Source organism: Drosophila willistoni (assembly GCF_018902025.1).
Source record: "Drosophila willistoni isolate 14030-0811.24 chromosome 2L unlocalized genomic scaffold, UCI_dwil_1.1 Seg196, whole genome shotgun sequence".
Lineage (NCBI taxonomy): Eukaryota > Metazoa > Arthropoda > Insecta > Diptera > Drosophilidae > Drosophila > Drosophila willistoni.
The window spans coordinates 7,375,415-7,389,111 of NW_025814048.1; the positions used below are offsets into that span (position 1 = coordinate 7,375,415).

The 13,697-nt window shown below is 38.0% G+C and overlaps 2 protein-coding genes across 4 annotated transcripts in view; one reads left to right on the forward strand and one right to left on the reverse strand.

The window, feature by feature from the left end:
* Positions 1 to 355: 355 nt before the first annotated feature.
* LOC6640501 (dosage compensation regulator) lies at positions 356 to 7,452 on the reverse strand. 2 transcript variants are annotated; one of them, XM_002063086.4, is made up of 5 exons: positions 7,097 to 7,452; positions 6,458 to 7,016; positions 4,202 to 4,520; positions 3,439 to 4,126; positions 356 to 3,010 (listed from the first exon to the last, which is right to left on the reverse strand). In XM_002063086.4, exons 1-5 carry the CDS (start codon positions 7,170 to 7,172, stop codon positions 447 to 449), a joined length of 4,206 nt encoding a protein of 1,401 aa, XP_002063122.1. In that variant the 5' UTR covers positions 7,173 to 7,452; the 3' UTR covers positions 356 to 446. The 2 variants fall into 2 exon arrangements, with proteins under 2 accessions (XP_002063122.1, XP_023037773.1); XM_023182005.2 differs by lacking the exons at positions 6,458 to 7,016; positions 7,097 to 7,452 and adding an exon at positions 4,625 to 4,724.
* Positions 7,453 to 8,065: 613 nt separating this feature from the next.
* Positions 8,066 to 13,697, forward strand: part of LOC6640625 (tyrosine-protein kinase Src42A) — a 46,079-nt gene continuing 40,447 nt past the window's right edge. For both annotated transcript variants that reach the window (XM_023181989.2, XM_002063084.4), the window contains exon 1: positions 8,066 to 8,748. In XM_023181989.2, coding sequence (XP_023037757.1) covers positions 8,455 to 8,748 — 294 coding nt within the window. In that variant the 5' untranslated portion in view covers positions 8,066 to 8,454. The remainder of the gene's footprint in view (positions 8,749 to 13,697) is intronic.

A 13,697-nucleotide genomic window follows, 5' to 3' on the forward strand; every position in this document is an offset into this window, starting at 1 on the left:
AAATGGCTAAACTATTTAAATCCATAATAATTTTAGAATACACTCTGTATTCAACCGACTGTTTAAATTTAATTTATATAGACTTTAAGTTATATTTTCCTAATAAAACATGTACATGAAGATCGCTTTGCTCTAAAAAAAGAAAACAAGCAAACCATCTAGCAGAAAAAGGTTAATTCAACATATCTGGCAATTTGCTAATCTACACCCGTTTAACCGTTATACATACGTTTCAAAACTTAAATTTAGTTAAGCTTCAAATTTAGATTAATAATTCTTTTCCAGCCAAAATTCAAAAAATGGAACGCAAATCAATCAGCTTTAATTTATATATATATTTAATATTTATTATATATTAAAAAATGTAAACATATTTATTATGTTATTCTTCATAATTATTCATTTGAGAGTATATATATGTATGTATGTTTATAGATCAAAGTTATTCAATTGTTATAGCGACCCCAATTGTTGCCACCGCCTCCGTCGCCAGTTCGTATAAAATCTTGTCCTCCAAAGCCGCTGTTGCGATTTCCTCCATTACCAAAGCCACTAGAACTATTGCTTCGACTGTCATCGTTGAAGCCACCGCCGCCTCCGTTACCATTGCCTCCAAATCCAAGAGAACTATTACTTCGACTATCATTTCTATAATCATTGAAGCCACCGCCGCCTCCATTGCCATTGCCTCCAAATCCCATAGAACTGCTGCTTCGACTATCATTTCGATATTCATCAAAGCCACCACCACCCCCACCTCCATTGCCTCCGAATCCAAAGCCACCGCCTCGATTGCCATCATTTCCATAGCCACCGCCTCGATTGCCATCATTTCCAAAGCCTCCACCTCGATTTCCATTGTTGCCTCCTCCATATCCATAGCCACGGTTACGATTGCCATCATTATCCCCGCCATTCCCAAAGCCACCGTAACGACTTCTGTTGCCACCTCCTCCGCCATAGCGACCACCACCTCCTCCGCCATAGCGACCACCGCCTCCTCCTCCGTAGGAACTACCACCGCCGCTATAGTTACTACTGGACACGCTGTCATAGCGAGCTCTTTTGGGTGGTCCACCATCACTTCCTGATCTGCCACCAAATCCAGACTGTCGCGACTGATTCGGCAAAATGCCGTTTTCACGTTTCACTCCATAGTCACCAGCATTCTGGATGCACAAATCTCGTACAGTGTCCACTAAATTGGCATACGAATCATCCAATTGAAGTACATTAGCCGGATTGTCACAAGCCAATGTGATAAGATCCTCGAGAGCTGGCTTCAGGGCTCCAATTTTAGCGGCATGCTCTGGATCCATCTCAAAGTTCAACCAATTGTCCAAGCGAACAACGCCATTGGGTGCTAAATCGATTTTCCGGCAACCGAAGAGCATCACCTGCAACGGAGCCACCATTGACAGCTGCTTGCACGAAACGGCACGAGTTCGTATCTTTTCGCCAAACACAAAGTACGGATAAGGGAAAGTAATGGCCAAATTGCTGCAGTTCACCGAAGTCTTATGCAAAAGGGCAGCCTTCGATTCCGTGGTCAAGACCTTGCGCTTCTCCTTGTGAACACAGATATTTGGATACAGACCCAGGCAGAGCAAACCCAGGGCGACATCCAAGACGGGATCATCGGTCGAATGGGCATCCACTTTGTGTGTAATCATGGCCTCCTCTGGAAAACCAGCCTGCGACAGGAGATCCAACAATTGCTGCTTGGCATCGTACATCACATTCATGGTGGACATCTGTAGACCCTTCCAATCGCAGAAATTCATCTCCTCCATTTCGCCACGTTGCTTGGCGTGCTGCCACATTTGTGATGCAACAATCATGGCCACATGATCCGAACACTTGATGCCACTCAAAGCCTTCTGATGATTGGCCAAACGACGTTGGCCAATTTCCAAGGCGAATACCTCGGAAAAGGTGCTGGAATATGAGGCCATGCTGGCGGCCAAATCGGCACATCCGAAAACTGTGCCCAATACCAGCATTTTGCCCAAACGCGGCTCAATGGGCAAACGGGCCAAGAGTCGTCCCAGCGGAGTCAATTCATCATTGGCATCCAGGCAGCGCATTTCCCGCAGCAATACCTCCGCCTCGATAACAGCATCCACCGGCGGTGGCTCCAATGCCTTGGACAGGAAATGATGTATTGCACCCAAATGCAAAAGCTTTACGGTCAAAGCCAATTCATGCAACGGTGTGCGGAACATCTCGGGCGTTAGATTATCATCCAAGGCCGCGTAACGAGCCTTCGAGCACAAGGTGAAACAAAATCCTGGACGTACACGACCGGCGCGTCCCTTACGCTGCTCCATATTTGTTTTACTGGCCCACACAGTGGCATAACTGGTCAGATTATTGTGCGATGTGAATAGCTTCATGCGTGCCTTACATATATCTATTACAAAGACAATATCATCGATGGTTATCGATGTCTCTGCAATATTGGTGGACAATATTATCTTGGTCACACCATCGGGCACTGGTTCGAACACCTTACGCTGATCATCGCGTGGTATTTGCGAATGGCATGGCAATATACGATATCGTGAGCTGCCAAAATGTTGCGAATTTTGCAAGAATTTCATCAAAGCAAATATCAAATTCCAGCCGGGTAAAAATACTAATATAGCACCCGGTATTTCCTTCGATTTGATATGCATCAATAGACATTCGAGTAGCTCAAAGCTAACATCCGATTCGGATAAAGCGGCCATCGCATTGCGTGTTTGCTCTGAATATTTTGTATCAATAATATTATTATAATTCACTTCGGGCTCTTCGCGATCTTCTTTTTCCACCTGCTGATCATCATCATCGGCATCTCGACGTTTGCGACGCGACTCCATTGATGGCACAAATTGGGTCATTTGGAGAACATCCTCCAAAAAATATTGCTCCACAGGGAAGGCACGTCCTGGCACCTCTATAACAGGACAACCACCAAAATATCTGGCAAAAAGAGTCGTATCAATGGTAGCCGACATGAGAATCACTGAAAGGAATAAGATATAAGATATTATGAGTAAGAAAATATGAAATATTAAAGAATATAAATAATAAGGCGAAGGGTATGCAGATAAAAAAGGTGGAATCTCCAGTTGCAAGCTTTGAAAAGTAGCCAACTGCTTTTAGCGTTCAAGATATTGTGGATGCTTCCTTCTGCCTGTTACATACCCTATGGATGCATGGCATAAAAACTGACCAAAAATTTATGTTTAAAAATTTAAACCTAAAGACTTTATTTGACCAATTTATGTTTTAACTTTCAAATAGGAAAGTAAAAGCTAATATTTTCGATATTTTTGGCTGTCTTAATCCATCACTGGATAAGACTCAGAAGATAGAAGAAGGATATAGTTAGATCTAGAATCTTGTGGCAGATACTTCTATTGACAATTAATCATTTCTAGTAAATCTTACCATGTAAATCCGGATAAGTGGCCACCATGTCACGCAAAATGACAAGCAAAAAATCGCTATTCACATCTCTCTCGTGAATCTCGTCGACAATGATGTGCGAGACGCCGCGTAGACCGGCCTCCAGTTTGCGCAGCATAACACCAACCGTGCAGAACAATATGGCACCATAGGGCCGTGGAAAGACCGATTCAAAACGCACCGAATAGCCGACCGAATCGCCCAATTCTTCGCAACGTTCACGAGCCACACGCTCGGCCACCGAGATGGCTGAAATTCGACGTGGCTGAGTTACATAGATATTGGCGTAGGCACCCTGTCCAGATCTAATGTAATCATCGAGTATATATTGGGCAATTTGAGTGGTCTTGCCGCAACCCGTATTGCCGCGTATAATGACCACAGGATTCTCATTGATGGCATGCATAATATCGGCACGCATGGCGGTAATTGGCAGTTTATCGCGAAACTCCAAGAACGTGCGATATTCCGCGTTAGACTTTCGTCGTTCTAGCAATTGACGTTCAAATTTCATCGAGAGGTCATCAATGGTGGCCGTAGCCAATTCGCCTTCATCAATGTTACACGCATGCCAGGCATTCCAGTTGGGTTTAGGTGGAGCCCAGGGAATAACTGAAACCTCCTGACGTTCAGCCGACGGTTCGGATGTATCCACGCGACTGTTATTCACCTGCAAAGGCAGAGGACCAAATACGAAGTTATAGGCTTGCCAAAACATTCTTGGTTTCACTTAGTCATCACTTACGATTAATGGTAATGGAGTACCATTTGGTTCCATTTTGATATTACGTGGATTAACCACCGGCAAATCTAATTGTTTGATAACATCATCAATTCTTTCAATCAACTCTGGAGCCAATTTCACTGGATACGGCTTTAGTTCCTCGTCCTTCTTCTTCTTTAGGGTGCCACTATAGGCCTCAATTACCTTCAAATGGAAGAGCTGGCGCACCAGAGATAATGCACACGACTTACTGGCCGATTTCTTATTCGAGCCCGTATTCCTAGCTGTCACTTTACGCTTAAGCGCTGGCACAAATATAGATAGCTCAGCCATGAAGCTCCTAAATTAAGTCATAATTATTAAGAAAGAAACTCTTATAATAGTCCAAGTCCAAAAATAGATAGTTTATAAAGGGTTCAACACTCCCGAAAAGGAGTTACTTACCAAATGTGCGCAACTGTGGGCAGCTAAGTAAGTTAAAGGTGAAACGACCTTCAGAGCCACATGGCGCCCATTAGCAGACAATGATGCCGTGGAAGATGATGATGATGTTGTTCGTGCTTATGCGGCAACATTGATCAGGGAACTGAAATGTTTATCAATGCGGTGTCATACTTCTTTCTATATGATCGAATTGTTTACTCCTTCCTCTCGTCTTCACCTAGTAAAATAGCTTGACTAGTTTTTAGTATAGTTTGGTAAGATCGTGGCTATTCGTGTTGGGATCTAAATTCGTGACAATCTGAAACATTTTTTGACTGACTAACTTGCCCTATTTGATTCAATATTGTTTAAATAACATAAGTTTACGAATTGGACTCATAATAATGAAGAATCACTCAAATTCAAGCTCTGACTTAGAATACGATTTCTAAACAGTGCAAGGAATTTTAAGCTCCAGACAAATACAGTTGAGTCTCGGTACTTCGTACCCCGCTAAATCGAACACCCTAATATTTCGTAAGAAACTGCTGGTCCCTTGAAAAAACTTCGTCCCTTGGAAACGCCGGTAAATTAAAAACCTTAGTAATTCCTAAGAAATTCTGTTCCCGTGCCATTTCGAATTATCGAGACTCGACTGTATTAAAAAGATCAATATTTTGTTAATACTGATTTTTGTATATTTTTAGTAAAAAAAAGTTATTTACTTATACAGAATCTAGAAAAAATGGACTATAACAATCACGATTTTTGTAAAATCCATGAATTTATGCAAAGATTAAATCAAATTGAAGAACTCTAAAGTTCTTGAGGGAAAACCTCCATAAAATCCCTTTTTGATCTAATAAAACTATATGTATGTATATATTTATTAAAAATAAACAAAATTAGGTTTATTTTTCTCGCTCAAAATAAAACAAACTTTTTTTTTGTGCATATACTTTAAGATCCTTTTTAAAAGATATGCCCAAATCTTTTAGAAAATGTTTTAAATACTTATGGATCTGTTCAGATTACGATGTCTAACATATTTATGGATCTGTTTAGATTACTATCTTTTTGATATTTAAGTCAAACCTTGCATCTAAGCCGGTTTAAGGTCAATGTTCTGTCAAATATTTGAGAAAAATCCCTTGAAATAAACTCCTTTTGAAGATTGACCTTAAGCCGGCTTAAATGCAAGGTTTTACTTATATTTTAATGAATAATTGTTGTAAAAATCTTCCAAATAAATGATTCCTATTATTTTCATCAGTTATTTATCACAGAAATTCGTTAAGAGCTAATGGCTAGTGGTGAATTACTGAATATTAAAAGTGCGATAAGATTAATAAAGAACGTTAAGGGTCATCTACAGATCATTTGGATACACGAATAGCCCCGGTCTCTTCCATATAAAATTCAATCTCATCTGTACAATTCTACATTCATTGATCGATTGTGAGCTATTCCTGATTATGGATTCAAAAATAAAGATATTCACTTCAGAAACTACTTTTAAGAGCATTTCAATTCTCTTGAAAGTAATTTGTTGTTGTAAACGATGTAATTTTGCATTGATCCCACATTATATATACATTTCAGTTCTCTGCTTCATCTATATTTAAATGGATTTAGTAATTTTTTGGTTACTTGGACGCCATGTCGCTCTGAAGGCTTCTGTTGCCGTCTCTTTAGAAATTTGCTGCCCACAAAGAGTTGCGTACAGAAAATTAAACAATTTGGCTGCGTGCCAGATTTTGGGACTTAATCCAGAACGCAGCTCTCAGAATATCAAAAAAAAAAAAAAAAAAACATAACTGAGCAACCAAAAAGTTGTCAAAGGACATTCCTTACCTAGCATGATCCGGACCCACCGGTGTATATTTATAATCATCGCGTATATTATTGGCTTGTTTATAGATATTCAAGCGATCTTTGGCATTCTCAATGGTCCAATTGCCATGCATGGCTGCATTCACATCAATCGATTCTGCTTCATTCATATCCTTTTGCTCTTGGATATGATCAATGATGTTGAAGCGATCGCTCATGCTACTCATGCTACTACTGCTCTGATGATTTAATGGACGATATGCCTCACCCAGATCCTGGGGCCCAGACTGACCGCCGAAGAAACGATTAGCATTGCCTCCACCACCACCAAAACCACCACCACCGCCACCACTATTACCTCCTCGGTGCATTGCTGGTGATTCATTGGATGATGACGCTGATGCACCAGGCTCAGCAGGCACATCTTCGGCATTTAATTTTCCCATGCGGACCAAATAATTCACAAAATCACGTGAAGCATTCTTTTCGGCATCCTTCTTATTGGTGGAATTGCCCACGGCAACATAAGAGCACTTCTCCACCCGCACTTCACATAGAAAACGCTGTCGATGCTTAGGTCCTGGGAGAAAGAAAATTTAAGGGATCTAATCGATATTCGAAAAATGGAGTGGGCCGGAGGGTGGCTTTCGGTTTTCTTACCAGTTGGCCGCACCTCAAACTTTGGCTCCGTATGATTTTTGGAGCAATATTCAAAGAGGAACGACTTGATATCCATCTCTATAGTTGGTTATGTTGTTTTATTTAATATTTTTGCTCGTTTAAAACAATTAAGTTCAATGAAAATTTGTTTAATATTTGGGAGAGGCCGCCCTCTCTTGCCAGCTGCTAATACCCGTCAATGCCTACTGGCTTACTCGAAGTATTCTAGCTGCTATAATCAAAGCGATCCAAATTATTTATTAATGTTTACTTGTTTTGTTTTTAAACTAAACAATATTGAAGTATTTAAAGGTTATTTTTAGTTCCACAATTCTCACAGTGAGTGTTGAGAACTGCAAAGGATACGCGAGGGTGAAAATCAGTGTTGGTAACGTCGCAATGTTTTGTATTATTTTCGTTTATAGTTAATATTAAAAACAAATATTGACAACTTCTAGATTAATTAATGCATCAAACGGGTTCATTCTTTACAATATAGATGCTTAATAAAATTTGGCGCGTTTTTAAAAATGTTCGCTCTTATTTAACAAGCCAATTCGCTTCTCCAATATTGCGACTCACGTTGAGCCCAGTCGACGCAATTTTGAGTCGATTGTCAATTACAAAATTCATAACATCTGGCAGCACTAGTTGGAATACGGCCTTTTGGCAGCACTGGTTAAAATTCACTGGCATCGCTGCAGAAGCAATCGAAATGGATAGAAAAAAAGAACAAATAGTTAAAGAAAAAATGTGAACGTGAAAATTAGAATAATAACTAAATAATAGTGCGTGCATGTCTAACCATAGTTAATTCGTGTTTTTAAATTAATTTCGTGTCGTCGCTTTTGATTGCGGAGCGGAAAGTTGTTTGGCAGCCAGCAACAACAGCATCACATATACACATAAACAGCCACAACACACACACACATCCAAATACCAAATGTACATATATAGATATATGTAGATAAAAAAATACATACATCCACCATACGCACACACATATACACGGTCGCATTTAATTAATGTAGTTAAAGTTAAAGCTTTAAGTATCAAATAAAAGTTTAAGTCTACAACTTCTCAGAAGAGAAGAAGAAAAGTTATCTGCATCTCGAAAAGATAGCGGCTATAGATGAGCGAGAGAACAAAAGAGTGAAAGAAAGAGAGGAATGCAGTGCCAACACCCAATTGATCGCATATAAACAACAACAAAAACACACACGACAAAACAAACGGTTGTAATTGTAAACGAGTGAAAGTAACAGTAATATCGCAACAACAACAACTACAATTTGGCTTCCATTCATTGCATTTAATTCGTCTTCGTCCCTCCCTTCCAATCCACCCGCCTAACGGTTATGGGCAACTGTCTACGCACTCAACAGTCGGAAAACGACAACAATCATGTCGATGCCCGCATCCAGCTGGATGATCCGGCAACGGCGATTGGAGTTGTTGGCGGAGTACCACAAATTACAATGCCCATTGGCCAGCCGCCGGAACAAATACGACCAGTGCCACAACTCCCGGAGAATGATACGGCAAATGCGAATGCAAAAATATTTGTTGCCCTCTACGATTATGATGCACGTACGGATGAGGATTTAAGTTTTCGCAAGGGCGAACACTTGGAGATATTGAATGACACACAGGTGAGTGAATCAGACACACACAATCACAAAACCAGAGAGAGAGAGAAAGAGAGAGTGGGAGTGGATAGTGAGAGAGAGTTAACGGCTGATAACATTCCGCAAAAGAGTGAACACATTTTCTTATCAAATGGCACGCCAATTGGCAACTTGTAATTTTTTTTATGAATTTTTCTTTAATTTACCAGCAAATAATATAATCAACTATAAAATATAGTAATTACAATTCGTGTAGGTGTTTGCTTATTAATTAATCGATTCATCGAAGGCGAAACTCGACTCATGCAATATTCATGGCTCTAAAATTTACAGTTATTTTTTCTTCATAAAGAAAATATGTGCTTCAAGCTAACCTTGCAGAAATTCGAAAGAAAAAAACCAATCTTTTACAGTTAATTTTATGCACAGTGATAATAAATATGGCTTAAAAGACAAGCTTTATAATAATCATGCAGAAATTCTCCGTTTTTGTTTCTCAATAACTATAATTTTTGCACTTTCAATGTCGCCAACTATTCTCTAGATATTTTCTCGTTAGTTAGTTTGGCTTATTTCCCTCCTTTTTGGCACAGAACTAGTCCCAGACACTGTAATTGCGGTCGGCGACGCCACTTGAGCTCCAGCTCCATGAAAAAGACGAAAACAAAAAGAAAAATTTAATGCAGAAAAAAAGAAACACAAAAAACTCTAAACTCAGACTGCATTTTGATGCATGGACTGGCAATTTGCCTCTTGCATTTACCACATTGGCCCAAACGGAAAGAGAAAGAAAAAAAAATAACATAAAGAGAGTTGTTTATTAGTCATATGAAGTTTGTGCATGGAATAAAATTACAGAAATTAATCAAATTCGCGGAATTATTTCAAAAACTACATACTAATTTTACGGATTCAAATCGACTAGAAATAATTATGCATTGACATATCCGATAATAACGAAAAAGCTACAGGAATAGTGAAATATTTTAAGCATTTAACTATTTATATATTTTTCTATCAATTTTCCATATGATTAATGTTTTTATAGCTTACCTTATGTCATTATTATAAGGGTAAATTTTAAACAAAATAATTATGTATTCTGTGTAAAAAATTTCAAAATTTAAACATAGCTTAAGAATTCTTTCTCTCTTGTTATCATAAATTTCAAATGTTATATCCATTGTCAAACTTAAGCAATTTTTGGCCAACATAACATAATCAACAGCCGCAACTTTGGCTATAGAAACTAGCTATTAAAAAACAAGCTAGAAATATGAAAAATTCAAGGCTATTGAAGACCTTTACTCACATTAAATCTTATAACCATTCTGTAAATACCAAAAAATTTAGTAAAATAGCTTAATTTATTAATATTTATATATGGAAAATCATTATAAATTGAAAACAAAATGTTGTCGGCTATCTCTCTCTCTCTCTTTTACCTGTAGCTCCTTACACTCTCTATTTTGGGCTTGTAAGAAAACTAAAAAAATACATAATTGGTAATGTCTCTTTTACACAAACAGAGTTCAAACCATGTTAGCAATTTTTTTCTATATGTTATAGTTTTAAGTCAGATAAATGTGCTACCCACCTCAAAAAGGAGCTTAAATATGTATAAAGATTCACTTTAATAGCTTAAAAATTAAAACACTTGTTTGCATGGAAACAGAAACATACCTCTCTGTAAGGGTATAAAACAATCCAATTGGTAATTATTCTCTTTTTAAGATAGAGTATATAAACTTCACTATGTCATACAACAACATGGTTTCAATTGCTGCTGCCACAAGTCAAACATAATTAACCCGAACTGCAGCAAACAACTCCACTTGAGACTCAGCAGCAGCAGCAGACGGACAAGACAAACGAGACACTGTGTGTGTGTGTGTGTACGCTCTGGCATTGAGTAAACAAAACGCCATGCATATATGCACATATATACGTAGTAGTATGTATATTACACAAAAAATTCTATGATTAGCCAGCATTGGAGGTCATCCAACTGATCAAGCAGCATCTCTAATCCTGCTCAATATGCTGTATTATGGCATAGATGCCAAAATATGTACACAATTTAAAGACCTGACGTCAGCCATGACCACCTTACGAAAAAAGAAAGAACGAAGAACTAGACAAGTGGCGGCACAAGGCGCCAAAAGGCATGACGTCCACCTTTGGCTTTGGGCCAAAAGACAAAGATTGCGTACTCCCCCTTAGAAGACCATGCGGCTTGTTGTTACATCAAATCATCATGTACATTCTGTGCAGTAATTCCGTAGACTCAATTAAAGGCGCATCAGCAAATACGAATTGAAGACCTTCTGGCCCGTACGCAGTCGTAAATGGCTCGCTGTCACCAGCTGTTGGTGTACATGGTCGTCAGTCGTTTCCGGTGGCAGCGTTTAATTAAACACACACATACTAAACCACATAGTACTTTGGACGACAGAAAAACCAGCGTATAAGAAGCTCACTCTCACTCCGGACACACTGTGAAGGCTTCCCTTTTGTGGACTTTTTTTTTAAGCCGTGCATAGAAATCAAAAAAATGTTGTAAACACATAGTTTATGGGTGTGCCCGTACAGAGAGAGAGTACTACAACATTTTGCCTTCTGTAGGTTCGTCGTCGTTGGCTGTTGTTTCTCCTCATTGTCACTGCATTCTTTATCTTATGTGTATGTAGGCAAAAAAACAAAAAAAAAAAAAATGGAAAGAAATGCTTTTCATATTTTTGTATACTCTGTTTTTTTTTTGTTTTTTATAATAAACGCCCTCAGTCAAAGCTGGCTGCTGCTGCTGCACTCACACACTTTTGTAAGGGAAACCCTTCAAGGATCCTCTCTACACTTTACTCGACTTCGCCAAGCTGCCAGCCTGGTTGTTGGCCCAGAAAAAATTTGCCGCTGCCTTTGTTTAGCTCTGAAAAGCAACCCCACATTGCAAAAAATAATAAAAACCTGAATTTGTGACGGAATTACTTGCATACATACTTGTTGCGATAAGGTTTTGCATATACGCAGGGTAAGCACAACTTTCAAGAAAATAAAGAAAAAACACTAGGGAGATTAACAACTAACCAATGATGGAGGAATTCCTTTAAAAATGGGTAGAGAGTCGGAAAATTTGTTTAAATAAGGTGAAAGCTCTAGTCGCGGACAGGTTCGGCGGACATCTCTCATAGCCGGACGAATTTCAAACTGCCAAGAGCATCTACCGCAGGCGGACATCTCCTAAAGGCAGACAAAAATACAGGAACCGTAGCTGTCGAACCACTAAAGCTTTCTCTGTGTTGACCAATAACCAATCGAACTTTATTTCGTCAATATAGATATGTACATATGTCGACTATGAAACTTTAAATAGGGGGTTTCCTGTAACTTTATTTTTATACCCTTGTAGCAGACCCCTCCGACCTCATAAACTATATACAGAAGAGCATTTTTAGATTTTCAGAAGCAAAATTAAGTTTTGTATTTAAATCAAACAAAATTGAACTTTTTTAGTAAGAATTTTAAATATTTGTTGCCAAGTTGTCCAAGTCTGGATAGATTTAAATATAGTTAACAACAAGAAATTTCTACCGAAAAGTGTCAAATTTTAAAATTTAGAAACAGCAAAATCTGATTAAAGTGAGAAATTTGTCACAATATAGAAATATCCTATGAGAATGGAAACTTATAGCTACAATGAAATTTATTTAGGGAATTTAAGATTTTCAAATGCCTCTCGCTATAAGTTAATAAAAACATCGTCGGAGCTAAAGAATTATATAAATAATTTACTATTTTTACCTACATTACAATAGGTATCAATTTGTCGCTTAGTCTAAATATTTTCTAAATCTAAATGCATAAAGGAAATGCATTATAATTAATCTGATATGCTTATATTCTAAGAACTGCTCAAAGACATTAACATGTTGAATGGTAAACAGTCAGAAATACCTTTAAATTCTCAATAAAATCTGTTGAATCAATGTTTACATAGAATTTTATTGGCGATATACATTGGGTTAGTAAATGAGAGAATGAAGCTAGACATCTATATAGATGATGTTATAGTCATTTGTTAGAGATTAAGTATGTAAAATGTTGACTTTTGAGTTATTGAAAGTTGATTTCTTCTATTTCCATTGTCATGGATTTAAAATCTAGGTCTAACATAAGACCATTCCAATTTGATTTTTATGTCTTTCACTTTACCATGAAAGCATATCGAATAAAAAATTAAAGATAACATTTTTGAAAAAAACCCCCAACTTTTTTGCCTTTGCTGGAAAAGTAAATCACGCGATTATGAAATGCACTTTGTTTTGTTTTTTTTTTCTTCTTTTTTTTTAATAAGACATATAGAGGGCACGGCACAGACATGGTAGCTGCTCCAAGTCGTCTTCATTGGCGTCGCGAGCATGAAATGAAAATCACAGCGCAACAAATAAACAATGAACCCTAAAATAGTGCCTGTTCATTGACCTTTTTCAGTTGCAAGAGCTACACTGATAGATAGATGGATAGATAGAGAAACAAATAAACAAATATGTATGTATGAACATATGTATGTATACAATCATAATCTAATGATAGCTATAGCACTTAGGGCGTCTGCTTTTTTGAGCTTCACTCTTCAATTGAGAGAGAGGAGGGCGATAATCAAAGCACAACAACAAACAGCGACAGATAAAATACATGGGCTACCAGAGTGCAAATTTATGAGTAATAATAATAAAAAAGAGAGAGAAATGAACAAAAAATAACTAGTTTGGCTCGCCGCTGTTGATTTTCATATGAATATTCAGTTTTTGTTTTTGTTTTTGTGTGTTTTATATATATCTTCGCCACCTGCACAAATTTGGCAAAAGCCAGTTAATGTATATCGTGGTTGCTGTTGTTGTGGATTGTTGTTTGTGGCAGACATGAAAAGCGCGTAACAAACCACCAAATAACCACCAAGCAACAACTAACTGAAC